This window comes from Acanthaster planci, linkage group LG17 (genome assembly GCF_054643075.1).
Source record: "Acanthaster planci isolate LZ-2023a linkage group LG17, COTS_SCS, whole genome shotgun sequence".
NCBI lineage: Eukaryota > Metazoa > Echinodermata > Asteroidea > Valvatida > Acanthasteridae > Acanthaster > Acanthaster planci.
The window spans coordinates 10,533,633-10,554,822 of NC_141793.1; the positions used below are offsets into that span (position 1 = coordinate 10,533,633).

The 21,190-nt window shown below is 40.5% G+C and overlaps 1 protein-coding gene and 1 long non-coding RNA gene across 2 annotated transcripts in view; both read left to right on the forward strand.

Annotated features, from left to right (window-relative positions):
• LOC110973537 (uncharacterized) overlaps nt 1-2,757 on the forward strand; it is a 14,678-nt gene extending 11,921 nt beyond the window's left edge. The window contains exon 4 of the long non-coding RNA XR_002597484.2: nt 897-2,757. This is a non-coding gene — a long non-coding RNA (uncharacterized LOC110973537). The remainder of the gene's footprint in view (nt 1-896) is intronic.
• Nucleotides 2,758-5,644: 2,887 nt separating this feature from the next.
• LOC110973524 (uncharacterized) lies at nt 5,645-19,005 on the forward strand. The gene is made up of 6 exons (XM_022224407.2): nt 5,645-5,813; nt 10,867-11,315; nt 12,609-12,711; nt 14,088-14,657; nt 15,232-15,512; nt 16,815-19,005. Exons 1-6 carry the CDS (start codon nt 5,792-5,794, stop codon nt 17,103-17,105), a joined length of 1,716 nt encoding a protein of 571 aa, XP_022080099.2. The 5' UTR covers nt 5,645-5,791; the 3' UTR covers nt 17,106-19,005.
• Nucleotides 19,006-21,190: the final 2,185 nt, after the last annotated feature.

Consider the following 21,190-nt stretch of genomic DNA (forward strand, 5'->3'; position numbering starts at 1 on the left):
ATGGGACTGGGGATGTATAGCTGTCGCGGGTAACGATGTAAGGAGTGGGAAAGATGTAGGTTCATACTGCACACTGTAAAAGCAACGTTTACAGTTCAAACACTTTTTGTACCCACTTTTTCCACACGTTCAACCCATGACTTGTTTAGTAACTATGTTTAGGAATGTGTTTAAGCGCTAAACGCTTTTCTGTGGTAACCGTTTAGCTTCTGAAATCCGCTTAGCATTTCAACACATTCCTAACCTGTAACACTAAACATGTCGCGGTTAAACATGTCAAAAAAGCAGGTACAAAAAATATGTTTAGAAATATGTTCAAACTCTAAGCGTTGTTTTTACAATGGATCTTTATTGTGAAAAAAGTATACCCAAACCTGTAAAGCCACCCAACACACATACATTTGGGTGTGCCATTGGGTGGTTTTATTCAATGCATGTAATGCCCCCTCTGTGACTTGTAGAGTATTCGAATAATGCCAACTGTATTTTCGTTGTTTTGGTCCAGTTAAGTAGGGTTCAAGACACGCCCCTTTGCTTTTGATTACTTGTAACTAATTTGCCGCACCTTTGAATTGAAAGTTAAATAGTACCCTCAGCGCCTTAATAATGGTTGTTGAGGGTGGTTTGTCTTTGGATGTTTCACTTTAAAATCGTCATCATGCAACTTTGGCTGAGATATTTTGATTCCTTTTCGAGGCCAGCAAAATGCAGTGTCCCAACTAACCTTTATATTTCGAAAGTGACAAGTGTAAAAAACACTTAAAACTTGTTGTTTGCTGTATAGAAATGACAAAAAGTCCAGGTCATCACAAGGCATTCTCTTTATCGCATTGTTGCGTTTGATCCTGTTGATCTTAAATCATAACTTATTTTGTCCAATTTTGTCATTTGCGCAGGTTCCTGAGGACCGACTCGAAGACACCTGTGTTTGATCGTCGATCAGCGTAGGGAGCTGCTCTGTACATCTACTTTTGAAAATTTCATGCTAATGAAAATATATCTAAAACTATTTACTGTTTTAAACATTTATCTACTAAGCCAATGTATGAAACCCAGGAAGAAACCCGTTGGAACTATTACTTTAAATGTTATTTGGTGTGTAGAAATTTTATTTCTTTTCCAAAATTCCTAATTCGTTCGCTCCAATTACTCCAGTCAATTGCACAAGTTGGTAATTCGTGCCCACGAATTACCAATTTGTTGGCAAGAATCATCAGTTAGTTTCCATGAATTACTAATACGTAGGCCCAAATTAGTCTTAGTAATTTGTTCGAACTTTAACTTGTCAATGAAGTACGTTTGCACAGATTACTCATTTACTTGCATGAATTGCTTCAGTAATTCTTTAGCAAAAAATTAGTAGTTTTTCTTTGTAAGAATTACGCCAGTAGCTCATTGGCAACAATTGTTAATCCATTCCCTTAGAATTAATTACTCCCTCGCACAAATTACGAAATTTGTTTGTTTGAATTGCTCAGGAAGTTTCTGCGGAAACTAGTAATTCGTGGAAAAGTTTCCAAGTCGTTCGCAAGAATTAAGATTTGCTTGCATGAATTTACGTTCGTTCCAACGAATCTCTCCTGTGATTTGACACAAATCAGTAATTTGTTTTTCTCCACAAATTACTAATTCACTCGCACGGATCACTCAGTAATCCACTCAAAGAAATTAGTAATTTGACCCCATGAACACTAATTCGTGTGCAAAAATGTTTTATTTGTTCACACAAATCTCTGAAGTAATTCATGTTTGCGCTCTAATAATTCGTTAGCGCAAATTAATCCAGTGCCACATTTACACACATTAGTAAAGGTTTTCCACGAATTACTAATTTGTTAAGCACAAGTTACTAATTTCTTTGCGCAAATTAGTAATCCAAGGCACTAATTTGATTCTTCGGAATGAATATAGTACTCGCTACAAATCAAATTACAAAGTGAATAAAAGTTCATCCAGTCCTTTCCTGGGGTATCAATATTGTGTAAAAAACAAAGATTTTGCGCAAATTGACGCCCGACGTACACTGCATATCTGTTATCAGATAACACTTTTCACTGGTGTTAAAAATTTTGGTGTTATTTGGTTTTACAGTGAGCATCTTCCAGTGCATTGTAACACTTACAGGTGTTGGACCTACAAAGTAACATTAGCAATGATAAAGTAACACCTTATGGTGTGGTCATCTGATAACACCAAAAAGTGTTGATTTTAACACCGAAGTTTTTGCAGTGTACGATTACTGAATTGGTTTATGCAAATATCATCTTTCTGTAACGTCAGAAGAAGCAACAACAGATCATTAAAAAGTGTAAATTCTTGTAATATCATCTCGACGATTAGTTCAAATAATTTACGTTCATGATAAATCTTCCGCTTCAATACTTTATAGATTAACAATCTCTAAAAGAGACAAAACTGACAAAAAAGTGCCGTTGATATAGATCATTCAATATCTTGGGCATTTGCGCAAGTATTAGAAGGGGATGGTTAGACTTGTGAGAATGGGTGCAAACGATTTCGAAATCGAAAGTAGCCATCTCCCCATTGAAAATGGGCCCCAAAATGCACGTTTCTAAAGGCATTTGTCCTTGATATGACCAACGTTAGATATTTGCACTACCAGTTTCACAGATTGTTCATATTTGTGTTGAAATGTAAGAATACGGGAACAATGTTCTGATAACCTGAATGAAAACTTGAGATTTAATATGAAATAAGAATAAAAGAAAATGAAATAAGAATAAAAGGGTTAAAAAAGTGGAACAGTGACCGAGCTTCATGTTTTTATATCTGTTTCTGCTTACGTGTGTGTTGCTGTTCGTAAAAATGTAATCGAATCACAAAGGAATGGGCCCATAAAAGCGGCATATTTCTGAAGTAAAGTGTCATGATCTAACGGACACTTATTTTGTCTGAGGTTCATATCCAAGCTCACTTTTGAAAGGTCTCCCTTAATTTCTTGACTTAGAATTTAAAAAACAAAAGCCGGTAGATTCCGACTTATTTCATGTGATTCGATAACATTGTTACTAGGAAAGGGACAGGTCAAACCAGAATGGAAAGAGAGGCAAGAACTAACAAGAAATGGGCAAGGCAAAACAGCTTGTCCTCAATTTAGCAGATTCTTGTGATGTCGAGCATGTCGACCAAAAAACCTGGAAAGGGAGGTTTTCACACACTGAATCCGGGCGATTTACAATAGTGCGCTACCAAGATTTTGCAACGCGTTGGCTGATCACAATGCGCAAAATCTGTCGATCGAATGCGGCGTTTGGAAAGAGTCGACAGACTCTTGTTGGCGCAGTATTGTAAATCGCCCATTTTGAAGGAGATTTTTTTTATTATTTTTGGTAAGAGAGAATGAAATGAAAGCAATAACGAAAATTTTATTAAAGATTAGTGTCACTTATGCAAATGAATAATAATAAAATTTGTGATTTAGCCATATCTAATTAAGAAGCTGCATCTTAGAACAATGCAATGAGGAATGGAGCCCAAAATAGTCTGGAACCACCCCCATAAAACAGATTACAGTGAAAAAGTTTCTGGGAACATGATCTGTGGGCCTCGAGCTAGACCAAGAGAGGGCGCACTTCTTCAAGCGACTGTGGCGTTTTATTCCCGCGAGCCAGCCTCGGTCTCACCAATCTGGGCGAACTATTTCCAACTGTAAGGAAATTCACTAGACCTAAACTATCTCCCTTAGCCCTTGAGTTTGATTAAAAATCAAAGGTCCAGGGGTTAGGGGTTGTTTGGGCTGAAATATATCACCGATTGGTAATTGATTTGATGACCCAGTCGACTTACACAACAATGAGCATGTGCGGACATAAAGTATTACCGGCAAGATCAAATGAACTTATTTAATATACTTTCCTTTAGTTAATTTAATCACTGAATTTACACATGACAATTGGAATTTACTCATTTAGACAAGAGTTACAAAAGAATAACGCAGAATACAATTACAAAAGAAAACTTTAAAATCCCGCATTACCCCGCACTCCGCAAAGTGCAGCCAATAATCTGCACTCCGCAATCTGCAAAGTGCCGCCAATAATAACAAGAGATTCGAATGCAGCCTTGGAACATCCGAGTTGAAGTGCACCCCCAAGCGGCAAAAGAAAGACAGCTGGTAGTACGTTTTCCAAGCGGGTTCTTGCACGCGCTCTGCGTGTACGCAAAGACCCTACAGGGTGCACCACTAAAGGTAAATTCCCATAGACAGCAGTGATAAATCCCCATACTTCACAAATATTTTAAAAATACTCACAAATCTCACAGGTGTTCAGGCTGCACAGAAAAATTATGTTCCACATGTCCTCTCTCATTTTCCTTTCAATTTTCGCGGGGTTGACTAATGAATTTTTGAGAAATTTTCACCAGAAGCAGACCACCCCTAAAATGCAGAAAATGTCCCTGTCCAGAAAAGTAGCCATTTTGAAAAACCCTCCCTCGGCAAAATGGCTCAAATAGTGCCACTTTTAAAACAGATTGCATCCAAATTGCTCAGAATTGGAAGCCTTGAGTCCGGCCGAGAGGTTCAGTCTCATATTTCTTCAATTCCTCAGTTCCATGGCTCTCGGGACCCTCAAATTTAGAATATTTTGAGTATATAACTTTTATTAATGAGCTCGGCGGACATATTTCTGGCCTAGTTACGAGGGTGCACCCTACAAGAAATTCGTTACTTGTAGTCATGCAGCGAGTACCCCATCAAAACTGCGCCATTGATCCCATCATAAACGCGCGCCTATGGGCTGAGTAACACCACATCTTTTGTTCGCTCGGAGCGGATAAGTCTACTACTGCAAAGGCAGCAAAGGGATACACTTTTGAGCTTGCTCTGTTTTGTCGCCACTGAAAATGTCTTCCCCACAAGACAAGCGAGCTTGTCGGATAGGCCTTGGTATTATACCTTTAATCGTCTTGTGTTGTTTGGTTTTTGATGCTAATGTTAATTTCGTTTACTTTAGTTTAATTTTTAATTTAAACTTAATTTTGTTTTATGCTTTTTTATATATCACATTTTTTCCTGGTTATTGATTTTTACAATTTTTCTTTTCTTACTTTATAAAATGTATTTTCTTTTACAATAATCATTTTGTAATGTATTGTATAATGTATTATAATATTTTGTGTGTGCTTTGTTTAGCGGTGTTTGTGATCATACGCATCCCGTTTATTTTGTTGCTCGAACTATGGATTTTTATCACATCAATTGCACTTTATGATCTAATTATTTTTATACACCCAGTTAGGATTTTTGATTTTTTTTGGGGGGGGGTTGGTTGGTTGGTTGGTTTTAACGCTGTATTGATGGTTTCTATTTTTTTATTTAAGTTGTCTATTTATTTTTAATCTTTAGTGTACTGTATGTGTTTTACTTTAATTTAATTGTATTTGTAATGAGGGCCCTTAAGAATAGCAGTGTTAAACTGAGAAGGCTACCCCGTTGCGGAAGTTCGAAGCACGTATTGATAAATCACCACAAAAAAATATATCTTTTGAATCAGAAAAAGAAATCACTGTGGCAGCGCATTGCGTGGTTCCCTCCGAGCAAACAATTCCGAAATGTTTTCCCAGCGCCTTTGAGCATTGTTAGAAAACTGGAGGCGACAGAGGCACGCTTATTATAACCTCATCAAAAGAGCTGTACGAGGGTCAGTATTTTCCCTCTACCACTTCCGTCTACGACCCTGGTTATATTTCCGATTCATTTCACGCCCGGACTTCGTAGGAGAAAGGCAGGTTTAATTTCAGTTTCGTTTTGACAGATTCGATTCTCAAAATGAAGAGAAAGACCACACGAGGTAAGTGACTCCTAGTTGACACTAAAACCACCGGTTGAAACGTCGCGTTAGCAGTGGCGTAAATTTGTGCCAAAAAATTGGGGGATGAGGGATGAGGAAGGTGGGGGGTGACTTGCCTGGCCAAGAAAGTGTGTAGCGCAAGGGGGGGGTGACACCGTATGACACCATATAGAGGTCAGTGTTCATGATATTGATGTATAAAACTGAAATATGAATTACATTCATCCAGGGTGGCATGGCACACATTTTACTCATTGAGCAATCAACAAAGTTCTTCACAATGCGCTTTAATTTTTTGATCACCGTAAAAAAGTGGGGAGATGATTAACCCATCGCCCACCTCAAACGGTGGGGCATACCTACCCCACACTGCTGGAATTTATGCCCCTACACATGAGATCTCCCGAGCATACAGTCTTGGGTACACCACATCATTGCTGTACCAGCTGGGCTATCTAGCTTTAAAAAATTAGGTCTATGTGCGCTAAGAACTTGTTGCTGTTAAGAAGCCCCTGACAAAGATACTTACAATTTGAGAAGAGTCAGCAACATGGGGCTGAATCGATTGCCCAGTGGATAAGAGGGCCCGTAAGATTGTTCCGATGGGGCCCAGTTTCAAATCCCGCTGTGGCAATAATTATGTTGCTTGTTCGTGTTAAGGCGATTCAGTTGGAATTGGCCGAAGGGAAAAATTGTTTATTTGCCAAAACTGATAAAGAAAAGGCGGGAAAAGGTTACAGCGGAGAAGGACTCTTAACAATGAACAAAACTGCAGATTCTGCGAATTCCTCCCTGTCTCTCTTTGGGATAAAGTCCTTGCAAATGTACGGTATGATCCTCCAACAAAAAATACTTTTCACAAGAGCTGACACAGCTTGAAGAAATTCGTTTGAGCATAAAATCTTAGCTTTTAAATATTTCAAAAATATACTAATGCTATCCTCAGCAAACGTTAAGTGATCATTTAAACACCAAAATAAATTTTTAAAAGTGGACTTCAACATTATATGCAGAAAATGACCACGAAACACTTTTCCATTATAAACCAATCACGCAGATAAAGTTACAGTTTGGGAAATAGTCTTGTACTTGTATGTGCAATGTATTTATGTGACCTGGAAAGACAGTGAAACTTCTAAATTTTTAAACCAAGCCTATTTTCCACTCATCAAAAGTAGGATTTAACATGTAGACAGAAATAACTTTGGCCTAAGGGCTGAGGAGACAATTAACTGGATGGATTGGTAAAACAAGAAATAGGAATACAACGTAATCAAACAGGTTTTGATAGTCAATTAAGAAAACAAATTAAATTGAGGATGTTTATCATTCTAGTACTTTTTCCATATTTGAACTAAATGTTGCCCAGTACAAGGGAATGGGACACGCAGGATGTAGCCAACTCAAGACTCAAGGCGGAACTGCACAGAACTACATTAAGAAATGCCAAAAGCAATAATTAGGGATCGTTGTTGGTTACATTTCCATGTTGAGGCGTTTTGCCTTGAATTAGTCCTGCGCTTTTCTGAAAGAAAGTTGGTATGGAGACGAACCCCGAATACAAAGGTTAACTCCCAAACTCAAAGCATGGTGAGTATGCATTCAGGAATACGATTCTAACCCGAGAGATATGCTGGTCAATGTCTTTATGGCACAGTATGGAATATTTCTTCCACAACAGTTCCATTGGTAAACCCATCTCTTACTTCACAGTCTAATCGTATATTTGATAAAACACAGAGTAATTCGTTTTCTTTTATTGATTCATCTAAAATACTGCCCTCCGTATCTTTGACTACGGAATTGAATTAAAAATGTGTACCTAACTTTGTGACAGACATTCCACAACTAAATAACTTGTTCGCTCATCACAAGAGCATAATTGGCAGGGACAGGACCATGTGGTCCATTTGTCTAAAAGAGGGTTTACCTGTTTTATATATATAAATGATTGTCCTATAAACAGTTAACGAAGTATATATTCAACTTTAAACACAGGTGATGACATTTCACTAATGCTTTTTGGAGAGAATTTGGTAAATCGGTAGCTTAATTCAGCTAGTATTTCGATCTCTCCAGATCCATAGCTCGTGCATGCCAGTCCATAATGTTACCGAGCGAGGCGATCATGCGCATTATGCACACATTATATTATGGGCTTATCAGCACGTAGCCTGACCTTCAGAATTTTGTTAGCTCGCAGTGGGTTCATAGTCATGTCAGCGGTAATGAGCGTTTCTAGATGATTGTATTTGAATGGAAAGTACACAGACTGTTCGAACACCTCTACAAAGGCTGCTATTCAAGGGGATAAAGGACTAGGGAAATCTTTTCTTCACTTGATGCAATGCCCGGGTGCCTGGGAATTTCTGTTTCCTTGTGTTGCAATATCGTTGAAAAGTTTATTTTTACATCATTCGGTGATGGGGAATGTTCACGCATTTGTTCACAGTGATGTCATGGAAATTTCCAAGAGCTGAGAAGCAAAGTTATTTGAAGCTTAGTCTATAATCATCATATCTAAAACAGTATAAAACCTAAAAAAAACACGAGGCGGATCAACCCCCACAGACACACACCCATAGTTTCCGGACATTGCCGCGATGCAGTTTTTCCCCTGTGTTGAGCTTTCGTGCTAATGTTGAACAATTAATAGTTCTGACTAGAACCCTTTAAAAATATCCGGCCCCATCTGTGAGAATGCAACATTAGCCAATGGTTTAGGTTTTATGAACTCAAAGAGCAAATCAATGCACTGATCACTGGTCATTTTACCTAGCATTTTAACCCTAACATTATTAACAGAGCCGAGGTATTTTGGACAATCTCACAGCCCCAAAAAACTCGGCTGTGCCTTGCTGTATATATATTTTTTTTTATCTTAACTTGCATGTAAAGACATTCCTGATCATTGCAAATGTGAAACTTGCACTCTATCAGAAATATGGTTTTGTCGTTACGGTCATTTGAAGTTCATGGCTACATGCGTGCTAGTCTGGGTGCATTGAGCACCACAGTGGGAAAATATACACTCGGGTGACCTGTCTCGAAAAAAGTGCGTTGTGTAAGAACAGTATGTCCGATTTTCACAAAATTAGTGTCAAAATGACCGCAAGGCATTACTCTAGGAACTCCGAAAAGGTCAACTATTAATTGCCTCCCCCTTTAACATTCTGACTGGTAATTAGCCATGAAAGGCTAGTCTTGTGTGCATACCGTGTGGTTGCATTCTGCGTCCTATACATGTATGGTGACTCGGAAAGTTGACTGGCAAGGAATTCGTACCGGCTTTGCATACCGGCTGCCGGACTGACTGGTTAGTTAGCCAATCGGCTTGGTCTAGTATTATGCTGGTTGACACTTTGAATGCAGAGCGCTATATGTGGCATCATTTTGAACCTGGAAGTACGGTGCTAACGAATGAAGTATGCGTGAGTGTTGGTTCACGCGCTGGTTCTCGCGCTAATGCCCTTAAAGGACATGGGCCTAGGGCAAGTGCGAGCGACGACTATAATTAACTATAGTTCGACAAACACAGCCCAAACGATGGATGGTCTGGACTGTCTAGTCGACCACATGCAGGCCCCAGGGTCATGGTTGCACCACTAGTTATCAACAACCAATCTCATTTGTCATTATGGAGGGAACTTTTCACCTGAAAATAATTGTTACAGTACGTGATTTCAATGACTTTGTACGCTGCGAGAATCGTAGCAACCGGCGAAATGCGAGTTGCGATGAGACTTTCAAAAAATGACCGACGAGGGTGGATCGAGTGTAACAGAATTGCGCATGCTCATTGTTAAAAAGCAATAAGCCATTTTTGAGTTAAATTTGAAATCTATTTCACTGAGTCATCTGATTGCACATAAACGTAAACATTTCAATTCCTCAGACTAAAGACACCGCTGCTATACTTCGTGATTCTGGGCAAGCTTTTGCATAGCGACCTATACCCAGCAAGAAATGAGACCAAGGGGTACCCCCCCCAACATGTCCAATCCCTATACACATTCCAGACTATTGTTACTTAACACATCCCCCCAAGATGTCTGAAGGAATTCCCCAGATTCCTGCGAGACAATGACCAACACAAAGCAGGGGGGGTTCTCTCCGTCTCATACCTTGCTGCGTATGTAGCGACCACCATCTTTGGTTCCTTTGTGCCGTTGTTATCCATGGAGAACAGTGTATTAATGCAAGGCGTGTCTAACTAATTAAAGGCTTGCTCCGAAACATGAGGTATAGAAACAGTGTTTGTATGGAGAATTCAAATGGTTATGTTCACTTGAATTACGAGAACAGATTGTTACAGCGCCCGAACTGGGCGTTGGGAAGGGCTGGTCGCTTTGCACAGATTTTAGTAAAGGAAATATGTCACACGGGGTTGCAGAGCATTGTGGGTAGATTTCTGCCATTTGCACGAACTCGCTCAATGCTAATTCGATTTTTTTCCTCATTGCTGAAAATATCGTCATTTTACCTCATCAGCTCATCCAAAACTGATAAAGATAACCAATGATTTGAAATATATCTTCAAAAGACATGCGATCAGTGATACTTAGTGAGAAGATTAACTACCTTGATTGCATCAAGGCCGTGTTTTATCATATAAATCGACATTTTGATTTATGCCAAAGCATTGCTATTGACAACCAAAACTTAAAATGACGCTTTGCTAACAGGGAGTGGTAACCTCGCGGTCGAGTTTTGCACAAAGTAGCGAATGTCATGTGCAAAGCCACCAGTCCACCCCAGCACCCTGTTCGGGCGCCGGCGACGATGGAACCTCCATTGCAGCTAAGACGATTGCGCCCTCTCTTGGTCCGCTCGGACCCATAGCTTATTGTCGATTTGGCTAGCCTAATAGAAGCGGCCTTGGTCAGCTGTTCCCATTGAAAACTCCTTTTCTTTTGTTGTATTCCTTAATTTACGTCGAGTTTTAAGGCTGCATCCAAATCTGATGTCCAGAGCTAGGTCTAGACCTTGCCGTAGCTCGGCAAGCCCGTTTCGGACACGGCTTCAATAGCATGCAAACTTTTGTTTTTACCAGGGCACCTTGTAGCAATTTTTCTTCTCGTATTCCTGCCACTGATTCGAGGCCAGGGCACCGACCTGACTGTCGTACCCGGCGAAAGCGGTACGGACGTGGTGGATGCCACTATGGCGAAGGTGAACCGACTGGCAGAGGTCAACCCTTACCTCCAGACAGACAACCGCTTCCTGCGGCGCATCGCGTGGGTGGAAACTGCGGACGGCACGGCAGCCCACACTTTCTCCGACCCGAACTACCACGGGGGAATCTGGCGAGTGGACAGCGCCGTCTTTGACGTCACTAAGCAGATGGTAAACGAGCTGGCCTACCTCCCTGTATTTGATGACATTGAGAGGCTTTTTTGCATCCGCTGGAGTCGTGCCTCCTGGGATGACTGTCGTAAACCGTTGTATTCGGCTCTGGCTGCGCGGTTGTTCTTTCACAACCAAAATTACATCATCCCACTGGTAAGTAAATATCGATTTGTGAAGCTTCACACGATCTGTGAAGCAATCTGCAATGTGTAACCGGATATCAACAACTTGCCCGCTAGAAGAGGTGATAGTCAAGAAGAAGGCGAAATGTAATTTGTTTTCATTAACATTATGGCGCCCCTTCGTTATAGCTCTTTTTAAACACCTCACCCACATACAGATTCTGTATCTTAATTGGCTGAAAGTGTTTCATGTTACACTTACAAGTTTTACTGTTTCTGTACCACCACTCCAAAAAGTCTATTCTCAGGCAGCCTCCCTCTATACCCGTAGCAACAAAAGTACTTCGTCCGTAGCAACATGAATGGTACCTAGGCGTTTATGTCGTCTCATAGCATAAACCTTTATCTGTCACTCTCGAACCTGTTGAATCAGGCTATAATTGAACAATTTAAGAGAACGAAAATGCAAATAGCCAAGTGCCCTTTTAACGCCGGTATATCACGTACATAGTGTATGATGTCGGTACACACAGTCTAACGTCACACATGCCGGATTTGCAAAATGGAACACCAACGGTTTGTTCTTTGGTGTTCCATTACTGATTTTTTTAATCTTAAATTGTGCAGAATCTGTGGATGAGGTGTTAGAAACCAAATATTGACTGCCTGATCTCTTGGTATACTAAAATTGCCCCCCAAGGTGATCCATGGAGTATTCTATTTTCCCGAGGCGAAAGCAGTCAATATTTGTACACTATCTAACATCATACCCCCTACAGGCTCCCTCAAAACAGGTTTGTTATTTTGTTTTGTGAGTTCAACTTTTTTCCAAACTTAAACTGAAAGGACATTTTATCCTGTTTACGAGTCCTCGCTGTGTTCATGGTATTATGGAGCAATTATTGTGGGAGGTGGGGGCTAGGCCCTTCGCACCCGACATTATACCTTTCAATCTTTGCTACTGGGAATACAATATTCCCCCGGGGGGGGGGCTGCTGGACATTTTTTGGGAGGGGCAGACTTTGCTTAGGCGCAGGCTCACCAGGTGCATGTGCCTGCCGCGGCGCCTGCGCCTTTGCATTACTGTGCATTGGGCAGGCGTAGCGCTTGCTCAATTGGCGCCCGTGCAATTACAAAGTTTTACGTGTATTCACTGCAAAGTTCGCCATCTTGCACCGATCCTTACGATCTTTGCTCAGCACACCTGTATTATGAAAACCCACAACGTGTTAACCTCAATCATCAACCCGTATTACGAGGGTAACAAAAAGCACACGTTTATAATTCCTAAACATGCGTTGCTTTTTTTTTCATCTTGGGTTAGGCTTTGGAGGTTCAAGCTGAGGAATGGTACCAGAGGTACCACGCCCAACCGACTGACACGGCAGAGAACTTTATTCTCAAAGTCACTGCACTTGAACAGACTGGTAAGAAATCGGGGGACCACTGCAATTGTGTTTAGTACGGCTGTATCTTTAGAAGAAAATGTGATTTTACAGAGCATCTTTGTCGAAATTTCATAAGTAATGATGCATGAAGAGGTTTAACCGGGGATCTGTCTTGACGAATTGGCGACACTTCATCCGTCGGTTCTTTTGATGGGGCAGTTTATGGGGGACTGTCAATGATAACTATAACGTAACCATAATATGCGTACGTCATAGAACTAATGCAAGAAGATAAGTATGGTGGCCTGTTGTTGCTTGCAGTGAAAGGATCCGTGGTGTTTTGACCCAGAGAATGTGCAAAACCCATGGACCCAGCCACTGCAGGCAACAACTTGTCTTGTTATATAGCTCATACGAATTTATGGGAAAGTGATTACAGTTATGTGATTAAAGTTGATTAGAAGTTTCATGAGTAATTGAACAAATTCAGGTAAATGATAAATAATTGAAAGAAAGAGTGTCATCTTTCTGTAAACATTTCTAAAAACAAATCGGGAGACAGCTGTCCCTTCATGTCACTGATTACTCCCGAAACTGTGTGCTTTTTCCTGTTGCCGTGTAGAATTCGCCACAACTTTTCTGCCAGAATGTTCTCCGTGATGATAATTATGATAATGTCTGATTTAAAAGTCAAAATTATGATTCCCATTTTTCGAACAACAAAGAACCTCTACTTTGGAGTTGACCTTTCATCTCTTCCGACATCAATACGGTGAAATTATCATAACGAAATTTGCACTACTAAATTGAGAAAAAAATAATATGAATGGATCAGTGACAAACGATACGGGAGCGCTTCGATGTCACCCTCGACACATATCGCAGAAGTGAACATACATCAATTTACGTCCGTAGCTACAACCTCGTGCCCTGACATAATGCAACGCAATCGTAACGGCACTTTCAAAAGCGGGAAAGACACCCCGTGGAGTGCGTGAGTATCACCCATGTCTGCCAAAGCGTATATCGCTCAGTTACATGTACTTCTCGCTGGTAGCCATACGCGTTTGTGGCAAATCGCGTGATAAGTGCTCAACCAATAGCAGTTCACAACCTATTACCGCGTTTTAATATATTCTGTCAAACAGACCATTTTTCTGCAACTTCCCAACCTTTAAAATTCTCTCAGGCTATGAATGAGAACACTTTTACTCGACATCTTTCAAAGCTTCATATCCACTTCCCTTAGGAAATTTGGCTTCCTCGTTGACATATCACTGTACACAGATGCATGCTTTTCTGGATTCAGGCGCTTCTCATCCCTGTTTCCACGTGTGATAAAAGTTACCCAGGTACCAATAATATTATAATAATATTATATTATATTATATTATCTGTTTGTCCACTGTCACCAGGATGCGATAGCCGCGGGTTGGATCTTGTTTTCGTTTTGGATGGATCTGGGAGTGTTGGCAGCGTGGACTTCAACACAACCAAGAATTTCGTGTTGGCAATGGTCGACTTCTTCGACATCGGGCCCGATAAGACCCGCGTGGGCGTTATTCAATATTCCAGTTCACCGCAAATTGAGTTCCATCTGAAAAGCTTTACAGACAAAGCCCTCCTGAAAGAAGCGGTTATAAACATCAGGTACAAGGACGGTCGAACAAACACTGGTGAAGCCTTGGATGAAATGAGCGACACGAGTTTCCTGCCTGAAAATGGAGCCCGCCCTCCGGATCGGGGGTTTCCCCGCGTAGCTGTGGTCGTGACAGACGGCCAGTCGCATGACAGCGTCACCGGGCCAGCGGAGAGGGCTCGGCAGAAGGGCATCGTGATCTTCGCCATCGGGGTGACGTCATCTGTGAACAGATTTGAACTGAATGCCATTGCCAACAAACCCAACGACACCTACGTGTACCACGTCAGCGACTTTGACGCCATTGTCAACATCGCTGCCGCTCTGGAATACACCACTTGTAATCGTAAGACTACTTTGAGTGGTTGCTATCTTGCTGTGTAGTTCTTTTGTACCGCAGGGAAAACCCTTTTGTGCATACCCCGTGGAACAAAAATATTGGCCTGTAAGATGGCATCCATGCAAACCGTGACATAATTGACGTCGCCACGATTTTTTTTACCAGGGGAAACTACTTCTTTTTCCAAACACGATAGGCCTAAATACCATAGAGGACAAAGCACTCCTCAGCTACAGAGTAACGAGCGGGGTCAGCATCGAATTTGATCAATGCAAAATTAGTGATTTTCATCCCGTTTCATATCTTTTTTAATTTCTTTCGCTTTCCCCCTTGATCCCTTTAATTTGGCATGGGGGCACGCCCCTTGCGTTCTTGCAATGCCTGTGCATGTCATTGGTCGCTAAACGTTGTAGAATTAAACGCGAGTTCATTGCCTGTGGACCAAACTAAAATTATCTTTCGAATGAAGCAAGGGGACAAAGGCAGTCTTTGGTTCTTCCTGCGTTCTTCAAATCAAATTGGCTCAGCGTTTACACATATACCATTAACACGTATCCTACTTCCATTAAATTTCCGATAGAGGCCACCCAGGTCCAGAATCAAACAGTGACCGGTACCATCGATCGCAACGAAATTCAAAACTTCCAGTTGCCGATCACCGAGAACGGCGTGACCTTGAGCGTGAACGCCACGCGCGGGAACGCTGTGGTGTATGTGTCCACCACCACGCCCAACCCCAACGAGGCTTTCCACGACTTCCGCTTGGAGGCAGTGGCTGGAAAGGGGTTGGTAACAATTGTGATCACTCCGGAGGACTTGAACAAGACGTGCACACCCGAGTTCAGGCGCAAGCGCAGACAGGTGAGACGTGGACCAACAGAAATCTATTTACTTCTATTTAAAGGATCCATATAAGGAATTTTTCTTGGAATCACTTTTTGCTTATGTCTGCACTCTTCTTCAAGGTATGACATCTGTTTTGAGTTACATGGTTTGAATAGAGCTCTTTTTAGACAATCACAATTGATCATGTCTGTCCAGGAAGACACTGCTCAGTTTGTATGTTATCATGTTGATTGTGAATTCCAAATTTTCTATTTGAAAACATTTCCGAAGAAAAGGTCGTTGACTGGCGTAATGCCATATACGTACACAACGATGAGTTGCTACAGGAAACGAAACCAACGTATAAACAAATTATTGAGGCTCAGGGATTTATATGACATCATAGTTTTGCTTATGAATATGCAAATAAGCAATGCCATGAAACCAAATAAGCTCCAGTATATGGGTTAAATAGCAAAATAAAAATATAAAACAAAGTTAAATGAAACCCAAAAGTGGAATTTCAAGGGATTTTAGTAAAATATTTCTGTTACAGGGTCACTTTAAAAATGATATGAATCATGGATCTTCGATGCATGCGAGTCGATTGAGAAAGGCCTGAAAACGTTTTGCACATCAAGTGCTCGTGTTCACGCATTTCATATAGCTGTGTTTATTTCTCTCTGTCATCAGAAGGTGAATATAAACTGTCATATAATGTCCTTATCTGCATGAACACCAGGATGGACAAAAGAGGGCGTTAAGTAACGTCACAAGGAGACATTGTAAAAACAGTGCATAACAGTTCAACCTTTGGAAAATAAAAAGTACACCTTCAATCCTACACCAGTAAGATTACGTTCCTTCTTCCAATGATAATTGTATATCATACTTTTCCAGCTTTTTACTCGTTGCAAGGTCGTCTATTCGTTTTGAAAGGGGGGGGCATAGCCCTGATCAGAACAGATGCGAGCATGAAGTCCTGCGCAGCGTGGGATTGGTCCGACGCCTGCTCTTGGGCCCCGGGAAATCAAGGCTTGGAGTAGATGCTGTGTGGTGTGATCTGAAACAATTTCTTGCTACTTTAGCCAGTTGTTTGTAAAAGTTTTTTGCAAGGTGTACGTTTTCATTTAGGTTTTGGGTAATTGATATAGTATTCCGCACGTGGAAAAGTGTGTTGGGGAGGGGGGACATCCCCCGTTCCTCCAGCGATTGAACCCCATGGTTGGGAATGGTTGCCTCTCGATTTTATACCCTCAAGTGTCGAACTGGTTGTGAATACAGACTTAGCCTGTCAATCCAACATCAAACTGGTGCACGCTTCTGATTCTTATCCAGGCGGACAGCCAGGATGACGCCAATGAGGGGTCCGTCATCGGAATTGCGTACATCACGATCGAAGGAGAGCAGGAAACTAACGACTTCATGTTGACGGTGTCGGAGGGCGACGTCACTGACCCATCCACGACCGAAGCACCCACCACGACGGAAGTGGTCCCCACCACAGTGGAGACCGTCTCCACCAAGCCTTATTCAACCAACGGCAGCAACCTTGTGGCTGAAGCTACGACTTGTGTCTTCCTGTGCATTCTCTTTGGGGCTCAGCTGGCAAAAACCTTCCTGTATTAAAATTTCGGATTGCCTGCACGTGGTTCCTGACTTGTTGAGAACAATAAACATGCATGTATACTTTCTCATGTATTCCCTTTAACCCTAAAAGAGCTGGCTTTTCTGTGACCGTCTGGCAAACCCCCACCCCCCCAAAAAAAAATCAGTTTGATATAGAAAGTCGATGTTTTGTCATTCAATAGCTTAACATATGTACCCCCCCCCGCCTGTATCGAATATGTAAGTGGAGGGTATGGATTTTTGACTAGCCTTTCTCGACAAAAATGGGCGGTTTGCAAGAATAGCAACTCGAATTTAAGAAAAGCACCCAAGCTCTTTGACTGCAAGATGTTAATAAATACAAAAAAAATCACCCAGGTCCGATAGGGAAAGAAAATTGCATGGCGTGACTTATTCGTAAAGTTAATAGATCAATTAATTTCTTCGATAAAATTGTTAAAACAAAAATGTTTCTGTTCAAAATAACAAACAGACACTCAGATCAAATATGCATTTCTAGTCCCCTGTCCTCAGGCAGGAATCACGCTCTTTAAAATCGCACTCAGCAGTCTGTTATGTCACAGGTCAAGCTAATTTGTGTTACTGTAACTAAAACTGGCGCCCACAATGATGTGTATTGTTCCAGAGTGAATATCCGCTCCAGCATCGAACAGTTGTCGCATAATTTACCCAGAAAACCTGTGCAGTGCTGTAGTCAGTTTGTTACTTTGTTACGGCACAAGTTTAAATTTTCTAGTATTGTAGTTAATTTGAAATATTATTTTGTTACGACACAAGTTTAAATTTTCTGATATAGAATTGACTCATCAGTTTTAAAACCCTCACTATTAATACAGTGTGTATCTGTGTTTTGGGTAAAGAATTGACCCCCCCAATCGAAATAGACATTGTTACTGACACCAAAGATAAGTAGGACTGGAAGTCAGGTTCTGGCCACACATCTCGATATAAATTCAAACCAAAAGCTAAAGTTTAACTCGGCGTTCTCGATTTTAGACTGTTGATCCACTATAATGTCCATTTTGAGGGGGGACCTAGAAGGTTGTGTATTGATGTGGCATTGTAATACAATGGTTAGTAGCCAGTTTTAATCTGGCATATTTTACTCAGAGTAATACTTGACTGCTGTTTTTATTCAGAGCGAAGATATGAAGCTATAATTTGATTATAATGTCCAATGTAGGTAAACCTCCCACATTGTAACATTTTCATGAAAGGAACAGCTTGGCCTGTGCGTTTGTGATGAATTATGATATAAAGCGGAAAGCTTTGCCGTAGGCTTGTGGACTGTTTCTCGTATGACTCAAAACCAAAATTAGGACTGAAGCTATGGACTGAAGTTTCGAAACCATATTCTGGTAGGGTTGGTGGCTCATTCTGGTAGAGAAAACAATTTTACTTTGCGGCTGGTCCTAAATAAATACAAACTGACCGGCAGCTTGATCACAACAAAGTTGATTGCAACGCAGGTTGATCACTACCTGCTCGATATGTTGGCGGTACCATTTTCTCAACCTGCTCTCTGATCGGTTCATTTATTTTGCAAATAAAAATCCATTTTGAGTTTAATCATACTGAAGCTGGGTCGACTCCATTGACCGATAAACAATTTAATCAACATAAGTAAATGTTAAAAGGAAAAATTACTCATTGCAAAGACTTTGGTTAATTATGCTAAGTATTAACCTGAGCACTAGTTTGATCATATAATTTTAACATTTTTTTTTTCAATTTTACTCAGAATTTACCATGAGGTAAAGCTTCAGAACCTAGATGTTTTATCTGCTGCCTTTGTAGAAGTACGCAATTGTGTTTATCTTTATACTCGGAACAGTTTTTCATTCGTCGATTATTAGCAAAAAGAGTCAAATAAATTCGTGTTACCTTTTAGGTATGCAAAGGAGAGTGGAGTGTGCTATTGTATGAAGTCCGTTTTTATTATAAGACTTTTTATAATGTAATGCAATGTTGCCCACATGTTAAGCTTTCTGCAAGTACTTGACCTACAACTGGAAGTTTTAAGCAATCACAAGTGATTACCATAGTAAAAGACCTTATACCATACATCTATTTATACCCCAAATCGTTTAATCACTCAGTGCTCGCAATTCACTGCACAGCGACCTCACCACAGTGTAGTTTTGTTGCTACTGCTTCCTTTTGTTGGATGGTCACATGACAAGGGGTATTTTAGACTTTAATTGTAATATTTGAAAACAGATTTAAAAGCAAAAAAATGATCTTACCTCTGTGACTACACAACTGATTTCGTACAATTTAATTTAAAGGGTGGCTGCAATCAATGTTTGTGATTACAAACCTCAAAAATGCACCTTTGTGCCTCAGTTAATTAACCTTATTTTCAACTTTGTTTCATTATTTCAAAGTTTATTTTAACGCCCGTCTGGTTTTATGCTAATGATATTTCCATATTCATGACAAAACTGTTATGTCATCTCAGGAAGAAGCCTCAATGTTACATTGGTTTGTACACAAAAACACTGGGGTTTTGTAGCTTTTCCTGGACTTTGTTTTCTTTTATATGCTGCTTCGTTGTTTATGTGCATATAAGAAAGCATCGATCCCTCTCTCAGAAATATTTTTAGTAAGTAAATTCTAGGTTGAACTCACAATTTGAATAGAAATACACTGAACCATTTCTTCCCTAGATGGTTTCACAGCAACAGCGCCCTCAGTTGTCCGAAAAAGCATGAATAATTTTGATTAAAAGCATGAACTTTTCAGTGCATTTAACCAAATATGAGTGTAAAAGAGCTTTCATATATTGAAGAAGAGTACAATGATGCAGAAAATTTGTGTCTAATAAATATTCAGTACAGCTACACTTTAAAAGGAACCTCATTCAGGACGACAACAATTTGTTATCTTTAAGGGAATGAATCAAAATCTGAAACACGAAACTGCCCCAACCCGGAGAGAATGAGACTGTCCTACTATCGACTGGATCCTCAATCATGTTCAGAAAAACTCCATAATTGCTACTCTGAAAATTTGAACAGAAAAGTTATGAAAGTACTTTGCTAGGTTGTGGAATAGCCAGAGGGAGAAAAGACTTTTAACTTGAGTACAAGCAGCATGAGTGTCCAAATGCAATATCATCCACTGTTATGCACCAAAAATCTGTCTGTTACCGTGACTCAGAATACGGACGTTTCATGATAGTGCGCCCCCGAGAGTTTGCAACGTTGACCAATCACAGTGTGCGAAATCTGTCGACCCAATGCACGTTTGGAAAGGGTCGACAGATTCGCGCCTAGTGATTGGTCGGCGCGTTGCAAACTCTTGTGGAGGTGCACTGTCAAGAATCGCTCGTATTGAGTATTCATTTTCATTTGCTGTAGGCAAATTCGCAAACTATCCTATACGTTCAATTTGATTAGAAGATACGAGGTTACACAAAACATATGACACCATTTGATAACAAAATAATGTAATCTTACTCATGAATGATTATACTATGTTTGTTATCAAACGTACACAATTTAAGGTCTTCATGATTTTTCTGATTCCCTTTGGTCAGTTCGCAAGAAGGCTTGTGTGAACTTTTACTTCGCTGTCATGTGATCGTGGCAAAAAAAGAGTAGGCCTACAGGAAGTAAGTTTCCCCCAGCCTCCGTTTATATGGGATTCGTACCAGTTGTTTCCAGTGATATCGTGAAAGTTGGTTTATTTCAACATGAATATTCAAATAACACTAAGTCTTCTGTTAATGTAGCACACAAACGAATTACAGTTCTTGACCAGGTATACAGACCTGCTTTAAATATACATTTCGTGCGAAATCGCCTGCATATTTTGCGAAATAGATTGAGTTCCAATTAAGCCTGCGGCTTGCAGAGTGTATTCGATTTTGCGCAAAAAATGAATTTCAGTGACCAGTGCATTAAACTAAACGCTGATAAGACTGAATTAATGCACCCTCATTGAAAGAGAATTTTTATTTGTTAAATACAAGCGGGAAGTTGAATGTTTTTGAACGTTTCGCTCGAAAACGAATGCTGCTATAACTTATTCATTTCACCTTTCCCAAAATTGGCCGGAAAACCTAGTTGTTTCGGATCATG